At 61.7% G+C, this 22,557-nt stretch overlaps 1 protein-coding gene across 3 annotated transcripts in view; it reads left to right on the forward strand.

The window, feature by feature from the left end:
- CARS1 (cysteinyl-tRNA synthetase 1) overlaps positions 1-22,557 on the forward strand; it is a 44,510-nt gene that overhangs the window by 17,191 nt on the left and 4,762 nt on the right. For 2 of the 3 annotated variants that reach the window (XM_042904489.1, XM_042904490.1), the window contains 11 exons: positions 6,533-6,673; positions 6,877-6,965; positions 8,503-8,624; positions 12,371-12,483; positions 12,946-13,074; positions 13,507-13,636; positions 13,745-13,848; positions 14,281-14,378; positions 14,493-14,682; positions 15,107-15,175; positions 17,377-17,458. In XM_042904489.1, coding sequence (XP_042760423.1) covers positions 6,533-6,673; positions 6,877-6,965; positions 8,503-8,624; positions 12,371-12,483; positions 12,946-13,074; positions 13,507-13,636; positions 13,745-13,848; positions 14,281-14,378; positions 14,493-14,682; positions 15,107-15,175; positions 17,377-17,458 — 1,267 coding nt within the window. Of the gene's footprint in view, positions 1-6,532; positions 6,674-6,876; positions 6,966-8,502; positions 8,625-12,370; positions 12,484-12,945; positions 13,075-13,506; positions 13,637-13,744; positions 13,849-14,280; positions 14,379-14,492; positions 14,683-15,106; positions 15,176-17,376; positions 17,459-22,264; positions 22,472-22,557 lie in introns of all 3 variants that reach the window. The other variant, XM_042904492.1, reaches the window with a different exon arrangement.

The raw sequence follows: 22,557 nt of genomic DNA on the forward strand, positions 1-22,557 counted from the left end.
GCCCGCGGGCCTCTCCAGGGGGGCTGGCAGCTGGGGCCTGCCGTGCAGTAACGCTTCCCTAAGTGTCTGTGTCCTCCCGTGTCTGCGACACGTGTCAGCTGTTGTGCACCAGCACTTGGGGTTGCCGGGTTCCTTTCACGGGTGGGATAGGAGCCGGCACGTGACGTGCTCGTTACTGTAGTTTGGGTCCGCATGTGTCTGACCTCTTGCGAGATGGCCTTTCCGTGTGCTCTCTTGACGGCCGTGATTCTGGGCACAGGTCTTCTGCCCCATTGTCCGCCTGGATTTCTGTCTTCTTACGGGTTTAAAAGCGTCCTTACTCCCGGACGCTAACCCCTCGTCATCTAAATACGTGGCAAACGCTTTCTCCCAATCTCTGGCTCTTCTTTTCACTTTCTTTCAGTAACAGAGGGTCTTAATTCTGACGCAGTCAAACGTATCAGCTTTTTAAATGCTCCTTTTGTGTTCTGTGTCAGGTCTGAGCATGTGGTTGCCCAGGTTCTCCTCTGTTGGCCGTGCCACCCACCCCGTGTGAGCATCTCACCAGCTGTCCCTGGCGTCAGGGAGGGAGGAGGTCTAGGCTCGTTTGTGTTGTCTCTTTCTTCCCATGTGTTTTCGATCCTCTGCTTGTCCAGGCCCATGGGGGGCCCGGGTGGGATCTTAAAATTCATAGGGAGGCGTCTTTTCAGACGGGTCAGTCCCCTCCATTCTGTCTTTCTGTTTCGTCTGTTTCTTTAAAGACCTGGTGTTTACAGCAGTTTGAGGTTCCCAGCAAGACTGAGAGGAGGCACGGAGATTTCCCACGGGGCCTTCCCCTCCAGCCCCGCCTCCTCCACTGTCAGCACATCACCCGCAGACGCGTCGTCGTCACCGAGAACCCACAGCAGACACGGGTTCTGTCCTGGGGGGGGGGGGGGGTGCGTGTTCCGTGGGTGTGGACGGATGTGCAGTGGTGCACACATCTACTCCAACGTCAGGCGGAGTGGTTTCCCTGCCCTGGGCATGCCGTGTGCCCCGCCTGCACGTCCCTCCCTGTCCCCAGCCCCTGGAAACCACTCGTCTGTCTGCGGCCTCCGTGCGTTTTCCTTTCCAGAACGTCACAGAGTTGGCATCGCACCCCATGTGGCCTTCTCAAATTGGCTCTTGTCACTAAATCTACATGTCAGGGTCATCCACGCGTCTCACGTCCTGAGAGCTCGCGTCTCTTGGGCGCGGGGTAAGACTCCGTCCGCTGGACGCCCCACAGCTGGTTTATCCGCCCACCTGCCGAGTGCACCTTTGTGGCTTCCGAGGTTAGGCAGTTGTGAAGAAGCTGATAGAAACGTCCACCTGCAGGGTTTCGTGTGGACGTGAGTTTCCGGCTCCTTTGGGCAAATACCAGGGGTGTGGCTGCTGGATCCTAGGAGCCTGCTCCGTTTTGCAAGAAACCAGCACACCGTCCTCCAGAGTGGCTGCTCCGCCCCCGATCCCGGCAAGAGGGAGTCCTTGCTGTTCTGACTCCCCAGCATGGCGTGTGTGTGTGCGCGTTTTGGCCCTTCTGACAGGCGTGTGATGGTATCTCACTGTTGGGGTTTGCGTTCCCCCGACGGCATCGGTGGGGAGCACCTTCCCACGTCCTTCCCTGTTTGCCATCTGAGTCTCTTTGGCGAGGGGCCTGTCGGGGTCTTTGACTCAGTCTTCATCGAGTTGTTTGTTTTCTCACTGTTGAGTGTGCACATTTCGGATAAGAGCCCTTTATCAGTTGTGTCTTTGGCAAGTAGTCTCTCCTAGTCTGAGGCTCGTCTTTTTGTGTTCTTGCTGTGGTTTTCCTAGAGCAGAACTTTGTGATCTTAAAGTTCAGCCGTCGGCACACCACTTCCTTTCCTTTTTCTTTGTTTTTGTTTTTGTTTTTTTTTTTTTAAATGCTCTTTAGAGAGCGGGGAAGAGAACGGGTGGGGGAGGGGCAGAGAGAGAGGGAGACACAGAACTCAAAGCGGGCTCCAGGCTCTGAGCTGTCAGCCCAGAGCCCGACGCGGGGCTTGAACCCAAGAACCGTGAGATTGTGACCCGAGCCAAAGTCGGGTGCTTAACCGACTGACCCACCCAGGTGCCCCACTAATATTTTATTAAGGATTTTTGCATCTATGTCCATGAGAGATACTGGTCTGCAGTTTTCTTTTCTTGTAATGTCTTTGTCTGTGTTTGGCATTAGGGTAATGCTGTCCTCGTGGAATGAGTTAGGAAGTAGTCTGTCTGCTACTTTCCTCTGAAAAACTGTAGAAAATTGATATAACATGTTCCTTCGATGTTTGATAAAATTCACCAGTGAACCCACCTGGGCTGGGTGATGTCTATTTTGGAAAATTACAAGTTATTGATTAAATCTCTTTAATAGACATAGGATACAGGCTTTTTTCGGATCGTGTGGATCATCTTGGGTGAGTTTTGGCAACTTCTGTCTTTCAAAGAATTGGTCCATTCGTCCAGGTTTCAAGTTTGGGGGCACAGAGTTGTATACAGTGTTACTTTATTCTGCTTTTAGTTTTCATGGGGTCTGTAGTAATGTCCCTCTTTCACTTTTGTCCTAGTATTGTGTCCTCTCTTTCTTCTTAAGTAGCTTGGCTAGAGGCGTATCAGTTTTATTCATTTCCCCAAAGAACTAGTTTTTGGTTTCGTGCATTTTTTCTGTATGGAGTTCCCGTGTTCTGCTTTAATTTTTATTATTTCTTTTTTCCACTTTGGACTTAATTTGTTCTTCTTTTTCCAGTTTGTTAGGTGGAAGTGTAGATGATTAATTTTAGACCTCTTTTTCTTCTCTGATCTATGCACCTAGTGTTACAAATGTCCTCTAAGCACTGCTTTTGCCGTATTTCACAAATTTTGGTACGCTGCGTTTTCGTTTTCATTTAGCTCAAAAACTTTTTATTTATTTAAAAAAAATTTTTTTTACATTTATTTATTTTTGAGAAACAGAGTGAGACAAAGCATGAGTGGGGGAGGGACAGAGAGAGGGAGACACGGAATCCGAAGCGGGCTCCAGGATCCGAGCTGTCAGCACAGAGCCCGAAGCAGGGCTCCAGCCCACAAACCGTGAGATCGTAACCTGAGCTGAAGTCAGACGCTCAACCGACTGAGCCCCCCAGGTGCCCCTAGTTCAAGACTTTTAATTTTTTCTTGGGATAACCTTCTTTGGCCCGTGTGTTCTTTAGAAATGTGTTCTTTGATCCCCATGTGTTGTGGGGGGTTTTCCAGCTCTCTTTCTCTTACTGGTTTCTAGTTCAGTTGCACAGTGGTCCGAGAGCAGACACGGTGTATGATTTCCGTTCTTTTGAGTTTGTTCAGGCGTGTTTTACAGCCCGGCCTGTGGTCCGTGTTGGTGAACGCTGCGTGTTCTGCCTGCTGTCGGACGAAGTGGTCTGTGGACGTGCATTGGGTCCAGCCGACTGATGGTCGTGTTGAGTTCATCCGCCTCCTTACCCATCTCCTACTGCTGGGTCCGTCCCCTTCGGAGGGAGGCGTGTTGAAGTCCCCAGCCACCTCTGCGGATTCATCTGTTTCTCCTCGCACTTCTGCTCGCTTCTGCCTCGTGTGGTCTGACGCCCTGCCCCGGGCCCGCACACCGTAAGCACGGTCGCCCTGTAGAACTGACCCGTTCGTCCTGCCACGTCCTTCTCTATCCCTGACGACTCTCCTGGCTTCGAAGTCTGCTTTGTCTGAAGGGAGCTACTCCTGCTTTATCTCACTGATTTGCACCGTGGTCGCGCAGTCCATTTCCACCATCCGTTTACTTTTGATTTGTACGTGTCTTTTTACTTAAAGTGGATTCCTTGCGGACAACTGAGAGTTGGGTCTTGGATTTTGATCCACTGTGACGATCTCTTTTAATTGGCGCGTTTAGACCATTGACATTCAAAGTGATGTTGATGTAGTTGGGTTCTTATCCACGCTGCTGTTTTCTCTCGTTGCCCTCGTTCTTTGTTCCTGTTTTGTCTTCCACTCCTTGTCTGTCTTTCGTGGTTTTAGGTGAGCATTTCACATGATTCTGCTTTCTCTCCTTTTCCCGCATATCTAACGCTTGATTTTCAGTGGTTGCCCTAGAGTTTGCAATATACACTTACGACTAATCCCACTTTCAAAAACACTGTACCTTCGTGGTCATAGGAGTGCCCTACAATAACGAGATGACCCTAGTTCCTGCTTCCCGCCCTTGTGTCGTGGCCGTCACTTGTCTTAGCTGTCTGGAAACACAGAGGGCGCTGTGTCTACTTAAACGGGTACGTAAGTGTGCAGGTTGATGCGTTCCCACTGCCGTCATTTTGAACAAGCTGTTCTCTGTTGGATCAGTTAAGAGAAATAGAAGTTCTGGGGCACCTGGGCGACTCAGTCGGTTGAGCAGTCCGACTCGTGATTTTGGCTCAGATCGTGATCCCAGGGTCGTGGGATCGAGCCCCACGTCTGGCTCTGCGCTGACAGCTTGGAGCCTGCTTGGGATTCTCCCTCTCCCTTTCTCTGCCCCTCCCCTGTTCACGTGCATGCTCTTTCTCTCCTCTCTCTAAAAAATAAATAATAATAAATTGCTTTTATTTTACCTGCACTTAATTCTTTCCACGATGTTCTTTCTGACTTTATGTAGACCCAAGCTTCCAACCTCTGTTACTTCCGTCCTCTCTAAAGAGCTTCTTTGGACATTTCTTGCAAAGCAGGTCAGCTGGCAACACGTTCCCTTGGGTTTTGTTTCCCTGAGAGTTTGGTTTCCCTTTGCTTTTGCAGGCCGACGTCACAGGGCACAGAATTCCCGGGTGGCAAGCGTTTTGTCTCAGCACTTAAATGTCCCCGTCCTCCTTTGCTTGCACGGAGTGTGAGGACAAGTCGGGCGCAGTGCTCGCCTCTGCTCGTCTACCGGCGAGGTGTTTTCCTCTGGCTTCTTTCAGGATCGCGTCAGCTTCGATGGGGTGCGGCCCGAGCTCGGCGTGCCTGGGTGTGGCGTTGCGGTGTTTCTCCTGCCCGACGTCCCGGGGGCTCCGTGCGCCTGCGGTTAGGGTCCGACACGAGTGGGGCGCTCTCACTCGCTCGGGAGTCCGATGTTTCTCCCACCCTTTCCCTCTGCTGTCCCCGTGACGCACGTGTGGCACGTCTATGGCGGGCCCGGGTCCTCGGCTACCCTGTTCGGTTTTGTTCACTCTGTGAAAATGAAGCCTTTCTAATTTTCAGTTTGGGGGGTTTCTCTTCTGTTGTCCTCAAGCCCCGAGATTCTTCCGCCGGCCGCGTCCAGTCTCCCGATGACCCCACAAGGACAGTCTTTGTTATACCACGCTGTGGTGAATCCCCGACGTCTCCTGCCCGTTCTCTCAGGACTTCCTTCTCTCTGCTCACCTTGACCCTCTGTTCCTGCGCATGGTCGGCCGCATCCATCGGAGCCCTGAGCGTATTAATCCCAGTAGTTTTACCCCCGGGTCTGACAGCCGCCCTGTGTCTTCACGTCGTTCCCTGCCTCTTGGCGTGCCCGGTCGTGTTTCCTCGATAGCCAGCCGTGAGGTTCCCGGCTGTGAGGGGATGGGCGGGGAGGTGACCAGGCTGGGGGCCGGGCCCCGTGCCAGGTGCCGTGAGCGGGGTTCAGTCTCAAGCGAGCCCACGCCTCTGGTCCGTGCCTCCCTGGCGCCCGGCGTGGTGGCCGTGGGGCCGAGCGTCCTGGTGGGTCCCTGTCACCGCCCGCCAGCCCGGCAGCAGGTCGCAGGTGTGTTCCAGGTGGGAGCCTGGCGGGAGCCCCTAGCTGCGCCTTTCCTGTCCACGTCGTGGTACAAACGTGCCTCCCTGCGTGTCCTCACTGTGTCTTCCGTGTCCACTTTTCCTGAACTTCCTGCACCCTTTGTTCTTGGCCCCGTTGCCCCCACTGGCGGACCGCAGACCGCCTGCCTGTCCCCACGTCCCTGTCACTGCTCCGGTTAAGATGCCGAAGGCTCTGGGTTCCTCCAGAGCAGGACCTCAGGGTCCCCCCCCGGCCTGCACGGCTCAGGCCGCGGCCACGACACTCACCTCCCATCACAGATGGACGTTTCTCCTGTCTGACGGGAGTGCTGCGGTGACAGGACACGTCTCGTACCAGCACTGCGCTGTTGCCCGTGACGTGGGCCTGCTGTCTTCAGTGATGGCATCCGGCGGTCAGGGCGCCCTGGCCGGGAGGCGGCCCTCCGGGACGGGGCCCTGCCATCTCTGTGCCCTGGCTGTGGACGACCGCACCGTGCCCGCTCCTGCCCTGCCCCGCCCCGTGGCAGCGGCGGCCCCGCTTGTCCCCACGGCCACCCCAACCCTGTGACCACAGTAGTCGGACCTCCTGAGTGTGCTGCGTCTTGGAACCTCCCACTTAGGGAGTCTGGCGTCTGTCCCCGTGCTGAGCCGTTTACACGAGCACCGCGGTCTCACGGAGATGGCGCTTGTCGTGGACGTGGCTTTGCGTGGCACATCCTCGAATTCGAGGTCTCGGTGCGGACCAACTGCACGAGATGCGGCCCCGTAAAGCTCGTACACGTGTGTGGATGCTGTTCTTTGTCCACAGGTGTTGTTGGAAGAAGCAAAAGATTTGCTCTCTGACTGGCTGGACTCCACACTGGGCAGCGAAGTTACGGACAATTCTATTTTCTCCAAACTGCCCAAGTTCTGGGAAGAAGAATTCCACAGAGACATGGAAACCCTGAACGTAAGTGTCGCCAGCTGTCCTGCCCTTGCTCTCTCATCGGGGCCCGATGATCGCGATCCCGACCGTCTTCAGTCAGGTCTCAAGTGCGGGCCGCGGGCCTGCGGGCCTTCTTGGCCTGCGTTTGGTGCCGGTGCTTCCTGGAGCGTGCCGTCCGAGGCTGCCGTTCCAGAAGGAAGAGGGGCACTTGTTCTTCTCGCCCCCAGGTTCTCCCTCCGGACGTCCTGACCCGGGTGAGTGAATATGTGCCGGAGATCGTGAACTTTGTCCAGAAGATCGTGGACAACGGCTACGGGTAAGCTCGGGGCCCTCCCCGTGGGAGCACGGCATTCCAGGAAGGTTGTGCAGGGAAGGCGGCGGGGAGGGGAGCTCGTGGTGCTGTGGGGCTGCGGCCACCAAGCCCCTGGCTCCGGACGGCACAGGGCGGGGTCGTTCCTCCACGGGCCTCGAGGGCGGGCTCTGTCCCGGCCCCTGGCCTCGGCTGGCAGACGGCGGCCCTCTCGCCGCCTTGGCACATACTTGTCACTCTGCACACGGCTGCTGGGGCTCCTTTTGTGTCCTCGTCACCTCCTCTGACGCAGACGCTGCGTAGGAGTCATGCGGGGTTGGGGCTCCCCCTGGTGACCTCGCTTCACCCCTGCAAAGACCCCATCTCCAAACACTCTCCCGTTCTGGAGGGGATACGGGCTAGCACTGACACACAGGAATTGGGGGGGACGCGGCCGAGCCCATGACCTCACCGCGGGAGCAACCGCCCCCGTGTCCCGCCGACCCTCCCGGCAGCCTCGCTCCTCGGTGCCGCTGAGTCCTCAGCGTCGGGGCCGCGGCAAGGATGCGCGTGCCGTAGAGAGCGCCCGCCTGCGGCTGCCGGCGAGCCCACGGCTAAGTCCGCGAGCACGGGGCCGGGCTGGCGAGCGTGGAGGCGCGGTTTCCGCCGCGTGGCGTGAGACCCCTTGTCCACGAGTCACCTCCCGGGGACGCGTGTTTCCTCGAGGCCCTCGGCCTCGGTGGCGACCCCTGGTCTGCCCTCTCGGCACCACCTGACCCGCGAAACACCGTCCGCGTCTCTGAAGGTAGCGCTGTCGGGAATCTCCGATGCCCAGAAGCGTAACTGGGGGCGTGGGGTCTGCCGCGCGGGGGGAGGGGGGCGCCCTCCCCTGCGCCCCTGCTCTGGGAGATTCCGTCCCCGCCTCTCGGGCGAGACGAGGCGCCACCGAGCGGAACGAGGAGAGCACAAGACCTGGTGTGGGGCCCGGAGTAGCACAGGCTCTCTGGAGGTGGTGGCGCCTCCCCGTCCCCTACCTGGCACGGTCCCTGCAGGGCGACACGGGGTCGTGTGCCAGACTGAGTGCCGTGGGCGAGGCCAAGGTGAGAGAAGACAGATCATTCCGGGCTGGAATAACATGGAGGGCTGCTGAGAGGCAGAGAGCCTTGGCGGGGCCGTGCAGGCGGGTGGAAGGCGGACCGAGCGAGGGCAGGGCACCCGGGACCGCGCCGTCACCGAGGCGAGGGGCAGGGCGGGAGCTGTGTGGTCCCGGGCTGCGAGGCGGAGGGACTGCACGGGGACACGCCGTCCCGAGAGTGAGGAGTTGGCCTCCGTGACGAGGCGTGCGTGTCGGGCCCGCTCGGCCTGCACGGCGGCCGTGGTTGCGAGTAGCTACGTCACGGGGCCGCAGGACGGCCGAGGCCACGCTGGACGCGGTGGGCAGAGCAGAGTTTTAAGAGGCCCGCGGCCCGTGCAGCCCTTTGGCTTTGCAGGTTGTCCTCCTGCGAGGCGCCCGGGCTGTCCGCGGGTCTGTCCGCCTTCCCACAGCCTGGTTCTTACTTTCCAGCTACGTTTCCAATGGGTCCGTCTACTTTGACACCGTGAAGTTCGCTTCCAGCGAGAGACACTCCTACGGGAAGCTGGTGCCCGAGGCCGTTGGGGACCAGAAAGCCCTGCAGGAAGGGGAAGGTAAACGGGGCCGGGTGAGGGGGTTCAAGCCCAGGCCTCGCCCCCGCCCCCAGCCTGCCTCACCCGGGCGCCTGGGGGCTGCGCCCTGTTGCCCAAGGAGTTTGCGGGGTTTTCCGCAAGAAACAAAAAGGCGAGCGCATCCAACACCATCTCAAAAAGCGTAGCGGACCCCGGGCCTGGATCCGGAGGGTCAGGGCGGCTTGTGGGACGCCCTGAGTGCTGGTGTGGGACGCCCAGTGCCGATGTGTCACGAATATGCAGGTTGCGACCTGGTGAACGAGGGGGCAGAAGCCACTCCCCCCGCCCCCAACCAGGGTCAGCAGGTGGCCCCCTTGGCATCTGAGGTCCTGCCTTTGGGAAAGTGGAAACCCCGGGGCTGTTTGGATTGAGGCCGGTTTCAGCACACCCACGCCAGAGGAAGTACGGTCCCGAGAGCTGGCCCTTATGGGTTCCGGTCGCACACAGTGAGCCGGGGGAGGAGCGGCCCTCTGTCCCGGGGGAATGGGAGACAGGGGCGAAGTGGGACCCTGGTCCTTGTCAGGCGGTTGGGGTGGCGGTCACCGCTTTCCGCGGGCTCAGCTCTGCGCAGCTGTCTTAAAGGTGCCCCGGGACGAGCAAGGCAGGAACGCGGGGCAAGAATTGCCAGGTCAGGTCTTTGTGGGCATGTTCCGATTCTGGGCAGCACCTCAGAATGCCTGGTTCCTCTCTCTTTTTTTTCTCTTTTTTAAGTTTTTTATTTGAGAGGGAAAGAGAGAGAGACAGAATGCCTCTGTGCACACACGCGAGCGGGGGCGAGGGGGCAGAGGGAGAAGAGCCTGACTTGGGGCTGGAACTCATGAACCATGAGATCGTGACCCGAACCAAATCCAAGAGTCAGACGCTCAGCCCCCTGAGCTCCCCGGCCACCCTGAGGATCGCTGAAGACATCCAGCAGAGTAAAGGAGGTCCCGTCACGATGCTGAGGCACCCGTGTCCTCAGAGGATGGTCACAGACTTGGGTGGACCGGCAGCGGGGCCCCCGCATCCCTGCAGCATCAGGGACGCACCCTGGTGTGCACGGGAGGTGCCGGGCACGCCCCACGCATGGGTCGCTCAGATGGGCCGAGGCTCCCAAGACGCAGAGGGGTCGAGGTACGCGGCCAGCGGGGCTTTGTCTAGCAGACGGGCCTTCACACACGCGAATGAGGGCAGGGCCCTCCCATAAGCCCGCGTGGGACCCACGCCAAGCCGCAGGAGGAGTTGCTCCTCACGAGGACCACAGCTTCTGCCCATGGCGCGCTGAGCTGGACACCCACACTGAGGGGACGTCCGGACCTGTTTAAAGTCGCACCAGAGCCGCAGTGGAGGTCACTCCGGGTTTGAAACTGAACGGCCACAGGAGGGCCGCACGATCCCCCCCCCCCGCCCCGCCCCGGACTGGGGGAGCTCACGCGCCAGTTCCGGGCCGCCTGATGTGTTATGTGTAGTTGTGAAAAAACGCAGACGGCAAATGAGTGGGGCCAGCTGCCAGAAAAGCCCCGAAAGGAGCAGCAGAGCCTCAAAGAAGAGGTGCCTGAAATAGCGGTAATTGAAACAGTCAACAGCTGGTTCTTCGCAAGGATTCGCGATACAGAAAACCCGCTAGCGGGACCGATGAATAAACACAGAAGATTCGAAAATACGTCCAGACAGGGCTGCACGGGACTAGAGACGGTGGCGTCTGCGAGAGCCCGGGAGGACGGGACCGCGCCGCTCGGCCCAGCGCGGCCAGGGGCGGCCTCCAGTCGGGGCAGGGAGAGCCCCAGAGACGGGGGGGGGGGGGGGGGGGGGGGGGGGGGGGCCGCCGCGCTAGGGACCCCGCACCATCTGCCCCAGCTGCATTCTTTTTCTTTCTGCTTTCTCTTCTTCTCTTTTCTCTTTTGTCCTTTCCAGTAACCTCTACATCCAACACGAGGCTTGAACTCACGACCCCGAGATCAAGAGCCTCGTGCTCATCCGACTGAGCCAGGCGCCCCGGGGTCTTAAATGTCACTTGTTCTTGGATCTTTTTTCCCAGACTGACGTCAGAATCTTTGTGTTCCGGGGGCCAAAGCAGTAGATCCGACAGCGAATATAAAGGGACAAGGGGGGGGTCACGCCCTCCTTCGGGGACAGTTCCGCTTCCCTGGCTGTGCTGACGGCACGAGGCCCCTCACTGCATGGACGCTGGGATGCGGGGCTCCGGGGGAGAAGGGGCCCGGAGTCATCTCGGGGTGCGGGGCATCGGGGAGGCAGAAGGCACGAACCCGCTGTGCCTGGGGTCACTTTGGGTGCCTCAGGAGGGAGACGAGAAAGGACACCAGGAGAGTAGCAGGGGTCGTGTGACTTACTCCTCTTGAAGAGTCTAGAGCAACTATCAGGTGTCCCCCAAAGTGGCATTTGGCGAACGGTGTGGGGAGGGGTGTGTGTGAAAGGGGGTCCTCGGTTACAGAACTTTCCAAAAAATTTTCTGAAAAGTCAGGTACGTTCATAGTAAGTGTGTTCGTTAGCGTGAAAATTAAAAGCCTGGATGCACGCTGTCGGCTAAATACAGGCTGGCCAGAGGGGTGTCATGACGGCTCGTCACATCGTCTTTGAGCGGCTGGTGTGATGTGGTGACTGGCTCAGTGAGAAAGAGACGTGACACCGGGGTGGTCTGTCCTGCTGTGCGTGGATGTGTGTTTTGTTTGCAGAGACTAAAACAACCCAGAAACCTGCACACGGGGGCACCTGGAAACTGACAGTACATGTCAGCCTTCGTCTGTGACCGTGGCGTTGTTTTCCGGGTCTTCCCGTAGTTCCCAAGTATTCTACTTATAGTGCCCGTGTCATAGGCGTCAGGTCTGTCGTAAAAATATCCTGCGCGCGCTCTCCCTCCGCTGTTCTCGGGTCGCCTGCCCTGTTGCTTGAACGGTGGCCGTCTTTGAGGTCGGCTGTGTCTGCAACTGTGGGCCCTGGGAGGAGTCTGTCGTTCCTGTTCCGCTGTTGTCCATGGGGGGGCGACAGCACCCAGGACCAGGCGGCGTGGAGACCACGCACGGGGCCCGGGGACCATGCCCCGCGCTGGCCCCGCTCACCTGGCCCCCTGTGAGGGGGACTGACCGCAGGCGTTCGTTCGTTCTCTCGGCAGCCGGTGGGTCCGTGGGCGCCACGGCTCCTGCGTGTGGCCCAGGGAAGTGTCCCGGGGTGATGGTGTTGTCCTTTCCCGTTGCTCCCACCCCAGGCTGGCCTGCCCCTGGGGGCCCGGCCGTGACTGGCCGCGGCTTTCTCCTGGGGGGCCGCGTCTGGGAGCCCAGCTCAGCCAGGAGGAGCGGTGACGTCCCGCTTCGCCATCTATGGGGCCGAGCTGGAGGGCCAAGGAGCCGCACAGAGCGGGTTGGCTGGTTCTCAGACCTCCCAGAACCGGGAGCCGTGCGGGCCGCCGAGACTAGCCCGCCCCACCGAGGGCTGCCACCCGCCACGGCCTCACCTCTCAGACCGGAGCCCCGTGGCTCACCCCGGCCCCGGGCCACGGCCATGAGGGGAAGGCGGGGAGGAGGGTCTGAGGAAGCAGCAGGCGTGGTCCGGTCCCGGGTGGTCGCCCTCAAACCGCGGGGCAGCACCGAAGTCTTGCCGTGAAGCCGCAGCACCGGCTGAGGAAATCCGCGCAAACCAGAAGCGTCGGCCAGCCGCTCCCAGCGGGGGCCCCGGGGCGACACTGGTCCGCCCGCCGGGCAGCACCGGGTGACCTGGTTCCCTCGTGTCCGCAGGTGACCTGAGCGTCTCGGCAGACCGCTTGAGTGAGAAGCGGTCCCCCAATGACTTCGCTCTGTGGAAAGCCTCCAAGCCCGGCGAGCCGTCCTGGCCGTGCCCGTGGGGAAAGGTGGGCCCCTGGGAAGGGGTGGGGCTGCGGTGACGGGGGGACCCAGATGCCACAGAGCCTCGTGGGCCTCGGGGCACGAGACGTCCCTTTTGGGACTCCTTCCCGGAGGATTGGACGACCTCCGTGGCCCCTCTGTCCTGGGTGCCTTTGACTCTGAGTGTTACCTGCTCCTGGAGATGAGTCCACTGTCTGATGTCCCCTGTGACAACAGTGCCCCTGGCCCAAGGCTGCGGGAGGGGGTGTAGACATCTGCTTCTGGTCGAGTGCTGGGCGGCTCTGGGGGTTACATGAGCCTTACTTGGCCTCCACGGCCTGCCGTGGGCTCCCCTGAGTTTTTCACGTGTGGAACATAACCCCTGTTCCAGTAAGGCCCAGAGATTTGGAGGCTCATGAACGCTGGGGTAACTGAAGGCCCGGACACAGAGGGTTGGCCATCGGTCACCGGGTCATCTCGGTCCCTAGGGGCGTCCGGGATGGCACATCGAGTGCTCGGCCATGGCAAGCGCTCTCCTGGGAGCCTCGATGGACATTCACGGAGGGGGCTTCGACCTCCGGTTCCCCCACCACGACAACGAGCTGGCCCAGTCAGAGGTGGGCAGAGGCCGGGGTTGCTGTTCCGGTTGGGGGGGCCTCGAGTTCTCCCTGCGGGGGAGGAAGAAGCCGAGGGCACTGCCAGCGGGGTGCTGCGTGGAGCCTGATTTCCACATCAGGGTCTTGCCGGTGGAACTTGAACCCTAGTTGTTGGGTCCGATTTCCCACCTGAACAGCCTGACCTTGGACAACAGACAGGCCTGGGGTGGTCGCGGTGGTTACCTCTTGCATCGTTGGTCCAGGGCCATCCCTTGGGCCCCCGTTCCCCAGCTGGAAAAGGCAGCCCCCCCTGTTCTGCATCGTGGGGGGCACAGAGTGCTCACGGAGCGTGCCCCTGCCCCTGCCAGCAGCTGCCTCGTGTGCCCGACCTTGCCCCCTCCGCGCCCCCCCCCCCCCCCCCCCCCCCCCCCCCCCCCCCCCCCCCCCGAGCAGGCCTACTTCGACAACGACTGCTGGGTCCGCTATTTCCTCCACACGGGCCACCTGACCATCGCAGGCTGCAAGATGTCCAAATCGCTCAAGAACTTCATCACCATCAAAGACGCCTTGCAGAAGCACTCGGGTAAGAACGTGGCCTCTCCCAAAGACCCGAGCGCCCCTCTTGTTGGATGCGCGACGGCGGTGGCTGCTCGGGAGGGTGGGGGGACCACTGTGCCGTCTCGTCCCCCAGCACGGCAGCTGCGGCTGGCCTTCCTCATGCACTCGTGGAAGGACACGCTGGACTACTCGAGCAACACCATGGAGTCCGCGCTTCAGTACGAGAAGTTCATGAACGTAAGTGCCCGCCTCCCCCGGGGCGGGGACGCCTCGGCTCAGCCGCGGCGGGACCGCGACCGCCCCCCCCCCCCCCCCTGCCCCCGGTGGAGGACGGGAGACTGGCGAGAGCAGCCTCGCCCGGGGCCGCCCAGCCCCGTGCCCCCTTCCCGAAAGCCCTGGCGCCCGCTGGCGTCAGGAGCGCTCGTGCGTCTCGTTTCGCTCGGACCCGTGGCGTCGGCCGGACCAGCGTCTCAGGCTAACGCCGGGACGCGTTTCCGTCTCGAAGGAAAACCTTTCCCCGTCTCGGCCGGCCCTGGGGTGCTGCCGGCGTGCCGTGGCTCCCCGGATCTTACCTGAAGGAGATGTGCTCCCCTCCAACAGCCTCTCCTCGGTGCTTCCCCGGAGGGCAGAGGTTTCTAAATGCCATTAAACGGAACTTTCTGGCTTCAGGAGTTTTTCTTAAACGTGAAAGACATCCTCCGAGCCCCTGTTGACATAACCGGTCGGTTTGAAAAGTGGGAAGACGAAGAGTCAGAGCTGAACAAGAGGTAGAGGGAGACGTGCCTCTGGGGTCGGGCAGCCGTCGCGCCCGGGGCGCGCTGGCCCGCGGGGGCTCTTGGCAGTGTGTCCGTCGGCTGACGTTGCTGCCTCCTCTTACTCAGCTTTTATGACAAGAAGACGGCGGTGCACGAGGCCCTCTGTGATAACGTCGACACGCGCACGGTCCTGGAAGAGATGCGGGCTCTGGTCGGCCAGTGCAACCTCTACATGGCGGCCCGGAAGGCCGCGAGGAGGAGGCCCAACCGGGCTCTGCTGGGAAGCATCGCTCGGTACCTCACCCACATGCTCAAGGTAGGCGGCTCCCTGGAGGCACAGGCCGCCGTGTGCTCGCCGGGCTGTGTGCACGCAGGCGGTCAGGCCCCGGGCGGCACGGCGAATCGTGCCGTTCGGAAGCCGAGACCCGTCCCGTCCTTCGCCCCCGCTGCGCTCCTGCGCCTCAGAAAGCGCCTGCGTGCAGCTGCCCTCCGTGCTCACGCGTTCTGGGGTCGGCCTCCTTGCCCTTCCGGCCCCCTCTTGCCCAGTGGCCTCACCGAGAGCGGGCCGGAGAGGGCAGGGGAGGGGGGCACCCTCGGGCCTGGCGTCTCCCTCCACCCGGCGAGGCCGTCTGCCCCGTCTCCCCCTACCCATCTGCAGCAGCGTGTTTCCTGGACCCGACCTCCGCGGGCCGCCTCTCGGGACCTCTTTACACGCTCCCGCACGTCCGTTTCTCTTCCAGGTCTTTGGGGCCATAGAAGAGGAAAGCTCCCTGGGATTCCCGGTCAGAGGACCTGGGAGCAGCCTAAATGTGAGTATAAGTGCACCTGGCGCAGAGAAGCCCCCTCCCTTGGGTCGCCCCGCCCCCGGGAAGCGTGCCCATGCAGAGGAGCACGCTCTCACCCTCCACACCTGCTCCGTGCCTTCCTTGTTCCCCCTCCTTGGCCGAGCCTGTGGACATTTGGAGACCCACGTTAGGTCCCACCTGCGCTGGACCTTCCGGACTGAGCCCCGGGTCACGCCTGGGCCTGGCTGGGAGAATTGAGCAGTCAGCTACCCCAGTGCGTGTGCAGGGGCAGCCAGGGCCTTGCTCCCGGCCGTTTGTCAGGGAACCGCGCTGCCGTGCTGTCTGTGTGAGGTGGTCCCGGGAGAGCAGGCTAGCTGGGACGGTCTCTGAAGAAGCCGCAGCCACACGGCCCGGGTTCACAGGCGCTCACGTCCTTGCTCGTGTGGATCAGATCCCACGCTGGTCCGCGCATCTTGATGGGGAGAAGGTTCAGCAGAAGCAGCTGGTGTCACCCTTGTGGCCGGGAGCCGCTGCGTGGTGACCTGGTGACCGACTCTCCTGGAGTGTGTGCCTTGTCAGAACTGCTTCCACGCCCCACCCCTGCTCCGGAATGATCCCTGTGGTTTGATTGGAATGCGAGTGTAGATATTTAAACATAACTTAAATGAAAACAGGAACCAAGTACAGGGCGGAAGGGCAAAACCTCTTTAAGATGGTTTCGTGATAGCGGCTGGTGTGAAAACTCTGTCCTTCAGGGGAGCTTGGAGGTGTTTCCCCGAGAATTGACTTAAGAAGGCCTGTCTGAGCCCCGAGCCTTCATCATTTTTGGCGCTTTTCAGAAAAGGAAACCTACAAGCTGTTTTCTCTTATGTCAGCGATACCAGATTTTTATCTCCCAGGGAAAAAAAAAAAACTTCCTACATTAGAGACCATTGCTTTCGAACTTAAAAATACTTCTTTTTTTAAAGTTTTTAGTGTTTATTTATTTATTTTTTTTTTGAGAGAGAGAGAGAGAGGGAGCGCACGAGCAGGGGAGAGGCAGGGGGAGAGGGAGACACGGAATCCGAAGCAGGCTCCAGGCTCTGAGCTGTCAGCCCAGAGCCCAACGCGGGGCTCGAACCCACAAGCCGCGAGATCATGACCTGAGCGGAAGTCGGACACCTAACCGACTGAGCCACCCAGGTGCCCCTTAAAGATACTTCCAAATGCGGTGGTGGGGTGGGAGCCTTTCCAGGTGACCTCAGCGGGCCCTTTGGGATAAGCAGCCCCGGGGAACGAGCCGGGTGAGCTGCCAGAGGCCACAGAGCCGGGCCTTGAAGGGTGTGCACCTGCCCCAAACCTGAGTTGTTGAGGGAGCAGGGAGGACCGCTGGGGCCCGCCTCCTCCAGACGCACCCCCAGGCGTGCTGGCTGAGGCCCCTGCCCCTCTGCCCCGAGGCTCACCACAGCTGCCTCAGCCTGGTGGAGATCCAGACCTAAACCCCAGAAGCCCGGCCCCTCCCCTGCAGGACAGCCATGCCCCAGCCCGGGTGCGGGAATGGGCCCGGGGAGGCCTAGCCCGCTTCTGCGTTTACTTACTGGTCATTGCTTGGGTTACCCAGACGCCGGATGACTTAATGAGGAGGCAGGGAGAGACCTTGCTTAAAAGCCTGCTAGAAAAATAGGAAAGCTCTAACAGGAAGGGTTTTTATAAAATCAGTTTCTTTGGCTCAGGTTCTGCCGTCGTCGGCTTCCCTTCCTTGGCGGGCTTTGCGTTCCGTGGCCGCCTCCGTGGTGCTGCGGGGAGTGCGCCGTGGAGCGGGTGCGAGCGCGCGTGGATGGTGGACGGTTCTGAGAGGCGCTGGTTGGCCTCACACGGGAGCGCGTGTGGCCGCAGGTCCCAGCCCGGGGGGACGGCGGCGGCCTGTCCGAAGGCAGCCCATCTTGCAGACTCACCTGCGTCGAACCGTTTCGCTGTGAACACGGGTGTTTCTTAACAAGCGTGTGTCTGGCCTGGGACGGAGCTGCTCCCTCGAGTGGTTGAGCGGTGCGGCTTGTGGAGCCCGTCCGGCCGGGCTGGAGGGGAGGCTCTCTGCCGGGCCCCGGCTCCCGCCGTCCACACGGGGCCCCGGTCGTGGTAGCGGAGCCACGGGCAGTGTGCAGGCGGCCCAGCTCCGCAGCGCGTGCTGAAGCCCGTCCTCAAGTACGGGCCGAGCTGGTCTCTGAGCGAAATCGTTCTCTCCGCAGCTCGAGTCCACGGTCATGCCCTACCTGCAGGTGTTGTCGGACTTCCGAGAAGGCGTGCGGAAGATCGCCCGAGAGCAGAAAGGTGAGGTTCCTCCTGGCCCGGCGGGGGCGAGCTCGGGGGTTAGCACGGCGCCCCCAGTCGTGACAGCCACGTCGTCTCTAGCTCCCAAGTGTCCCCGCGGGGCAGGACAGCCGGGTGAGGGCGGAGCCTCCCGGGAGCTGCCAGGCCGGGACGCCTCTCCGCCCTTGCCGAATCGGCGGCCAGGGGCTGGCATGGTGAGCGGGGGCCCGGGGCTGCCAGGCTGAGCTCACACTCACCTGCCTGGCTCAAGGCTCGGCATTTCACGGAGTGGAAAGGAAAGCGGGAAGGTTTGAGCCTTGCCAGGGTCATGCTGGACTCGCTCACCGGAGATGCCACCTGTCACCTCTTGTGCTGTGCTCCCTCCCCAGGCCTTTCTGTGCTGGGAAGTCCCACCTGGAGCTCATCTGGCCGCCACCCCCTCAGAGCGGGTCCTGGCAGGGTGTCCTGCGGGTGGAGCGGGCAGAGGGCCCAGCGGCGTGGCCTGGCCGGGGAGCCTCTGGAGGAAGCAGCACCGTGAAGAGGAATGAGCAGGCCTGGGCCTGTGCCGGGGAGGGCAGAGCAAGAGGGCGGGAGGGACCCCCCCCAGCCGAGGCCACGGGCCCCTCGGGGAGGAGCCGGGATCTGACGGTGCTTTTGTGGGGAGCAGAGGGCTTTAGGCCGGGGCCGTGGCGTTTGGACCAGTTGAATAAGCAGGGTCCTCTGTCTCTAACACCTGGTCCTCACACCGTTTTAAGGCAGCTGAAAAACGGGTGGACTCTCAGGTCCTGTGCTGACGTGTCCAACAGCATTGACAGTGCTGGTGTCTCAGGTTTGGAAGTGACTGTTCTTGTCGGGGGGCCGCGCAGCCTGGGCATTTCTTCCCCCCCTCCCCCCGGCTGTACGGCATCCTTCCTGGCAGGTTCTGGGGAACCAGGGCCATGGGAGGCTGAGCACAGCAGCCCTGACCAGCCACGTCCCTGCTCAGGCCCCGAGAGCGGTGCCCGTCGACCGGCTTGGGGGACGGTTCGGTCTTGCTTTTCCTCGGCCGCTTCTCTGCTCTGTTACGTTTGTTGCTCTGGTAGATGGACAAGGCCAAGTGGCCAGTCAGGACGGCGGTCGTTGTGTGTATGCCGTATTGCTTTCCCCACCTGCTGCGCTGTGCGACCCTGAGGCTCAGGTGGCTAGAGAGGTCATCCTACCCGAGGCGATGACCTGGGACGCGCAGACCTGGGGCCCTGCGGATAGGGAACCGTCCGTGAGCCAGAGACCCGGGGCCTGTGGACCTCGGTCCGCAGATGGGGAAAGCCTTCCGGGCCGAAGGCGGCATCACCCTTGTCCCTACCCCATCTCCCTCCCGACCCGACAGCAGCAGCAAGTGCTGAGTTTTTGTTTGTCGAGCACCTTGGGCTGGCCGTGGAGACAGAGCGAGAGGCTCAGGGCAGGTCCTGGTCCATTCACTCGGCCAAGTCTCCCAGGTCCAGGCGCTCGCCTGACACAGGAGTAGGAGACAGTTTCCCCAGTAAAGGGCCAGAGCTCAGCCCTGGCCAGGAGGGATGGGGTGTGGGGGTGTCTGACCAGGAGAGGCTTGGGAAATTGGGAAGTCACAGGAGCAGGGATGTGCCTGTGGTCAGAGCTCGGCGGGGGGCCCGGGGTGGGGGTGGGGGAGACAAGAGCCGTTTCCCCTTTGTGTTTTCATTTTTGGTAAAAGGTGCAGAACGTAAAATTTATTGTCTTAACCACGTGCAGGTGCTCCGCTCAGGGGCATTAGGCACATTCTTGCTGGTAAGCACCCGTCCCCACCATCCTCTCCAGAACCTTCCATGCTCCCAAACTAACCCTCTGTCCCATTAAGCGCTAACCTCCGTCCTCTGTGCCGGCCGTGGTGCCCACCGTTGCACCTTCGCTCTCTATGAACTTGGTCCCTCTGGGGACCTCATACACGTAGAATCCTCAGCACTTGTGCCTCGGTGACAGCACATATCACTCGGTGTCATTGACGTCTTCCAGGTCCATCTGTGTCCCAACAGATGCCACGGCGTCAGAGTCTCCCTCCTTTTTGAGGCTGGGTAATACCCCGTGTGTGCTTGTCACATCGTGTTCATTCGCTCGTCCTTCGGGGGATTCCCACGGCCCTTTGTGTCCCCTCCCGAGCCCTGCCTGTTCCGTGCCCGCTGTTTTCCTCCTGCCTTCAGCCCCGACGGACACCCCCTTCCTGTGGGCCCGGGCTCCGTGGACTCTGAGCCCCATGCCAGGAGGGGCCCGCGAGGGAGGCGCTGGTAGGGGTCTTGGCTCTGGGTTCGCACCGGGGGCGGTGGGGCTGTCTCTTTGGGTTCATACAAAACGCTTCTGAGCTGTTGCTCATTCACGGAGGACCGCGACGGAAACCCTCTTTTTCTAGAATCTGCTGCTATCGGAGCCCCTTAGAGTGGACAGGGCCGCGAGGTCCTTGTGGCTGGCACACTTGGCTGGGGCGCCCCGGGCTGTACCCAGGGAGGCCCGTCTTTTCTGGGCCCTCGAGTGGCTGTGGGGCTGTCTCCTCCCTGGAAGAGTGGTGCCGGGGTCCGAGCCTATGTGGTTGCACCCTTGGGAGCGGCTCTTCTGCGTCTGCCCTGCTGCTCAGGGCATCCCAAGTCACGGCCCCGCCCTCCCTGCGCCCCTTCTCCACATGACAGCCCTGCCCAGTCCGGGTCCCGCCCCAGCCCCAGGCTCGGCAGCCAGGCTGCAGCTCGCCCTGGAGCCCCAGCTCCACTCTGGGGACATGGCAGGCAGTGCGGCGGGGCCTCTCCCGGAGTCCCGGCCGTCGTGCTGTCTGCGCCCTGTCCTCCCGCCTGTCCCCAGCCACCCCGGAGGCAAGGCCCCTCTCTGCTTCTCTTATAAGGTCATGTTAGCTGTGGAGACCTGGTGCTTCCAGACGTTTAGTTTAAGAATGGTTTATCGAGGGGCGCCTGGGTGACCCAGTCTGTTGGGCGTCCGACTCTTGATTTCGGCTCAGGCCATGACCTTAGGGTCGTGGGATCGAGGCCCCGTTGGGCCCTGTGCTGAGTGTGGAGCCTGCTTGGGATCCTCTGTCACCGTCTCTGTCTGTGCCCCTCTCCTCGACTTGCACACTCTCTAAAATTACAAAAAAAAACTTTTTTTTCTTTAAAGAACGCTTTATCGAACTCCTCAAAAGTATCCAACCAGACTTTTCCTGTTTTTTAAGAATAAAAACAACTTAGGCAAACTTCACACGAGTAAACCCAGCTGCCGTTAAAGTGAACGAGTCCACTGGCGTTTCGCGCTTCCCGAGTCGTGCAGCCGTGCTCGGCCTCCTTCTGGTTCCCACCGGCCGCAGGAGCAGCCGTGATCCGTGAGCCCCCGGCCCCCACCAGCCTGCCTTCTGTCCCCGTGGCCTGGGGTGGCCTGGGCCCCGCACGCCCGTCGGCCACGGAGGCTTCTTTTGCCTCACGGAGGGTCCCCCGCGTTGCGGCGTGTGTGGGGCTGCGTTCCTCGTGCGGGCGGGACGGAACGCCCCCGAGTGCACGCGCCACGCCGTGTCTGTTCCGCTGCTGGCAGACTTCCGGGCTGTTCCCACCTCGTGGCTGCTCGGGACACGCGGGTACAAGCGTCTGGGTTGGGGACGGACCTAGGAGCGGAGTCGTGGCGGTCCCGTGGCTGCTGCACGTGTGACTTTGTAAGAACCACCAAGCTGTCCCGCAGCGGCTGCGCGGTTTCCTGTTCCCGCCAGCCGTGGGTGGGGGGGGGGGGGGGGGGGGGGAGTTCTGATGTCTCATCGCGGCCACTCGTTGCCCCTGGCTGTACGAAGGCGATGGCCACCCTCCAGCCCTCCTAGCAGGGGAGGGGCCCTCTCACGGGCACGGTTCCCCGACACTTGATGTCGACCACCTTTCCCCGGGCTTCTCGGCCACCTGTGCATCTTCTCTGGGGGGGGTGGGGGGGGTGGAGAGGGGTCCCTTCCGGCCCTGCGCCCCCGTGCCTCTCATTGGGCCGTTCGTCTTACCTTGGCGACTTGTGGGACCCCGGGGCCTCGTCAGCACGTGACTCAGAAGAGGCGGAGGAGAAAGCCAGCGGGGGGGGGGGGTCCGAGCTGTGTGCACAGGGCAGGTCTCGCGTGGGGGTGATGGCCGCTGTCCTCAGCTCTGAGGAGCCCCCCCCGGGCGGCTGGTGGCGGTGAGCGTGGGCCCTGGCTTGCTCTCCTTCCAGGTCCGGTCAGCTTGGCTCAGCGCCCGGCCCGGGGTCTGCCGTCCTCACGGTGCCAGGGCAGGGCAAGGGCAGGGAGCGAGCGTAAAGGGTGGCGTTCCATCAGCCGTGCCGGGGAGGCTGAAAGGGCTTTTCTGCAGACGGCATCTGGAAGAGGGAATCTGCCCCGGGGGTGGCTGTGCTCGTGGGCAGGGGCCTCGGAAGTCCTCTGAGACCACAGAACCGCCGCCCGTGCGTCACCTGTCCTTTTGGCAGTGCACGAGCCCGTGGGCCAGGGTCAGGGCGGCAGAGAGGGACGAGGCGGAGTGCGAGTGCAGGGTGTGGGCACGCCGGGCCGGCACGGGGGCAGGGGCAGGGGTGGGGGGCGGCACGCGGTTTCCCGCACAGGTGCTCTCACGGGGGCGCGGCCAGGGCACGCAGAACCACTTGGGCCTCGGGGTGCCGGCGGGTGCCGGGGGAGGGCGGCGGACTCGGCAGACGCCGGCCGCGGTGCATCCGCGAGACGAGGCCGGGCCCCGGCACGCCTGTCCCGACACCGGAAGACCCTCGTTCTGTGGTCTGTGACCGTTAGACCTTTCCGAGACAGACGTGCCCGTAACAGCCCAGCTCCCGCGCTGATTTCCGCAGGTGCGGGCTGGGCCAGCCCGGGACTTGGTGGGCGTGGCGGCTGGGCCAGGCGGCCTTCTGGGAGCGTGAGCCGATCCGGTCTGGGACCTGGCTGTGAACGACAGAGTGTCCCGGCGCCACCAGACCCTGTGAGCTCTCAGGGATGGCAGCACGTGCCCGCTTCACAGACGTGAACGTCGGCCCCGCCTGGCAGGCGGCTGGTCCCAGGTACCGGCTGACCTGCGGGGCTGTCACTGCGGCTGAATGTCCTTCACGGAGGTCAGGTCCTCACGGCGGAGCTCCTGAGCGAGGTG

This window comes from Panthera leo, chromosome D1 (assembly GCF_018350215.1).
Source record: "Panthera leo isolate Ple1 chromosome D1, P.leo_Ple1_pat1.1, whole genome shotgun sequence".
NCBI classification, from domain to species: domain Eukaryota; kingdom Metazoa; phylum Chordata; class Mammalia; order Carnivora; family Felidae; genus Panthera; species Panthera leo.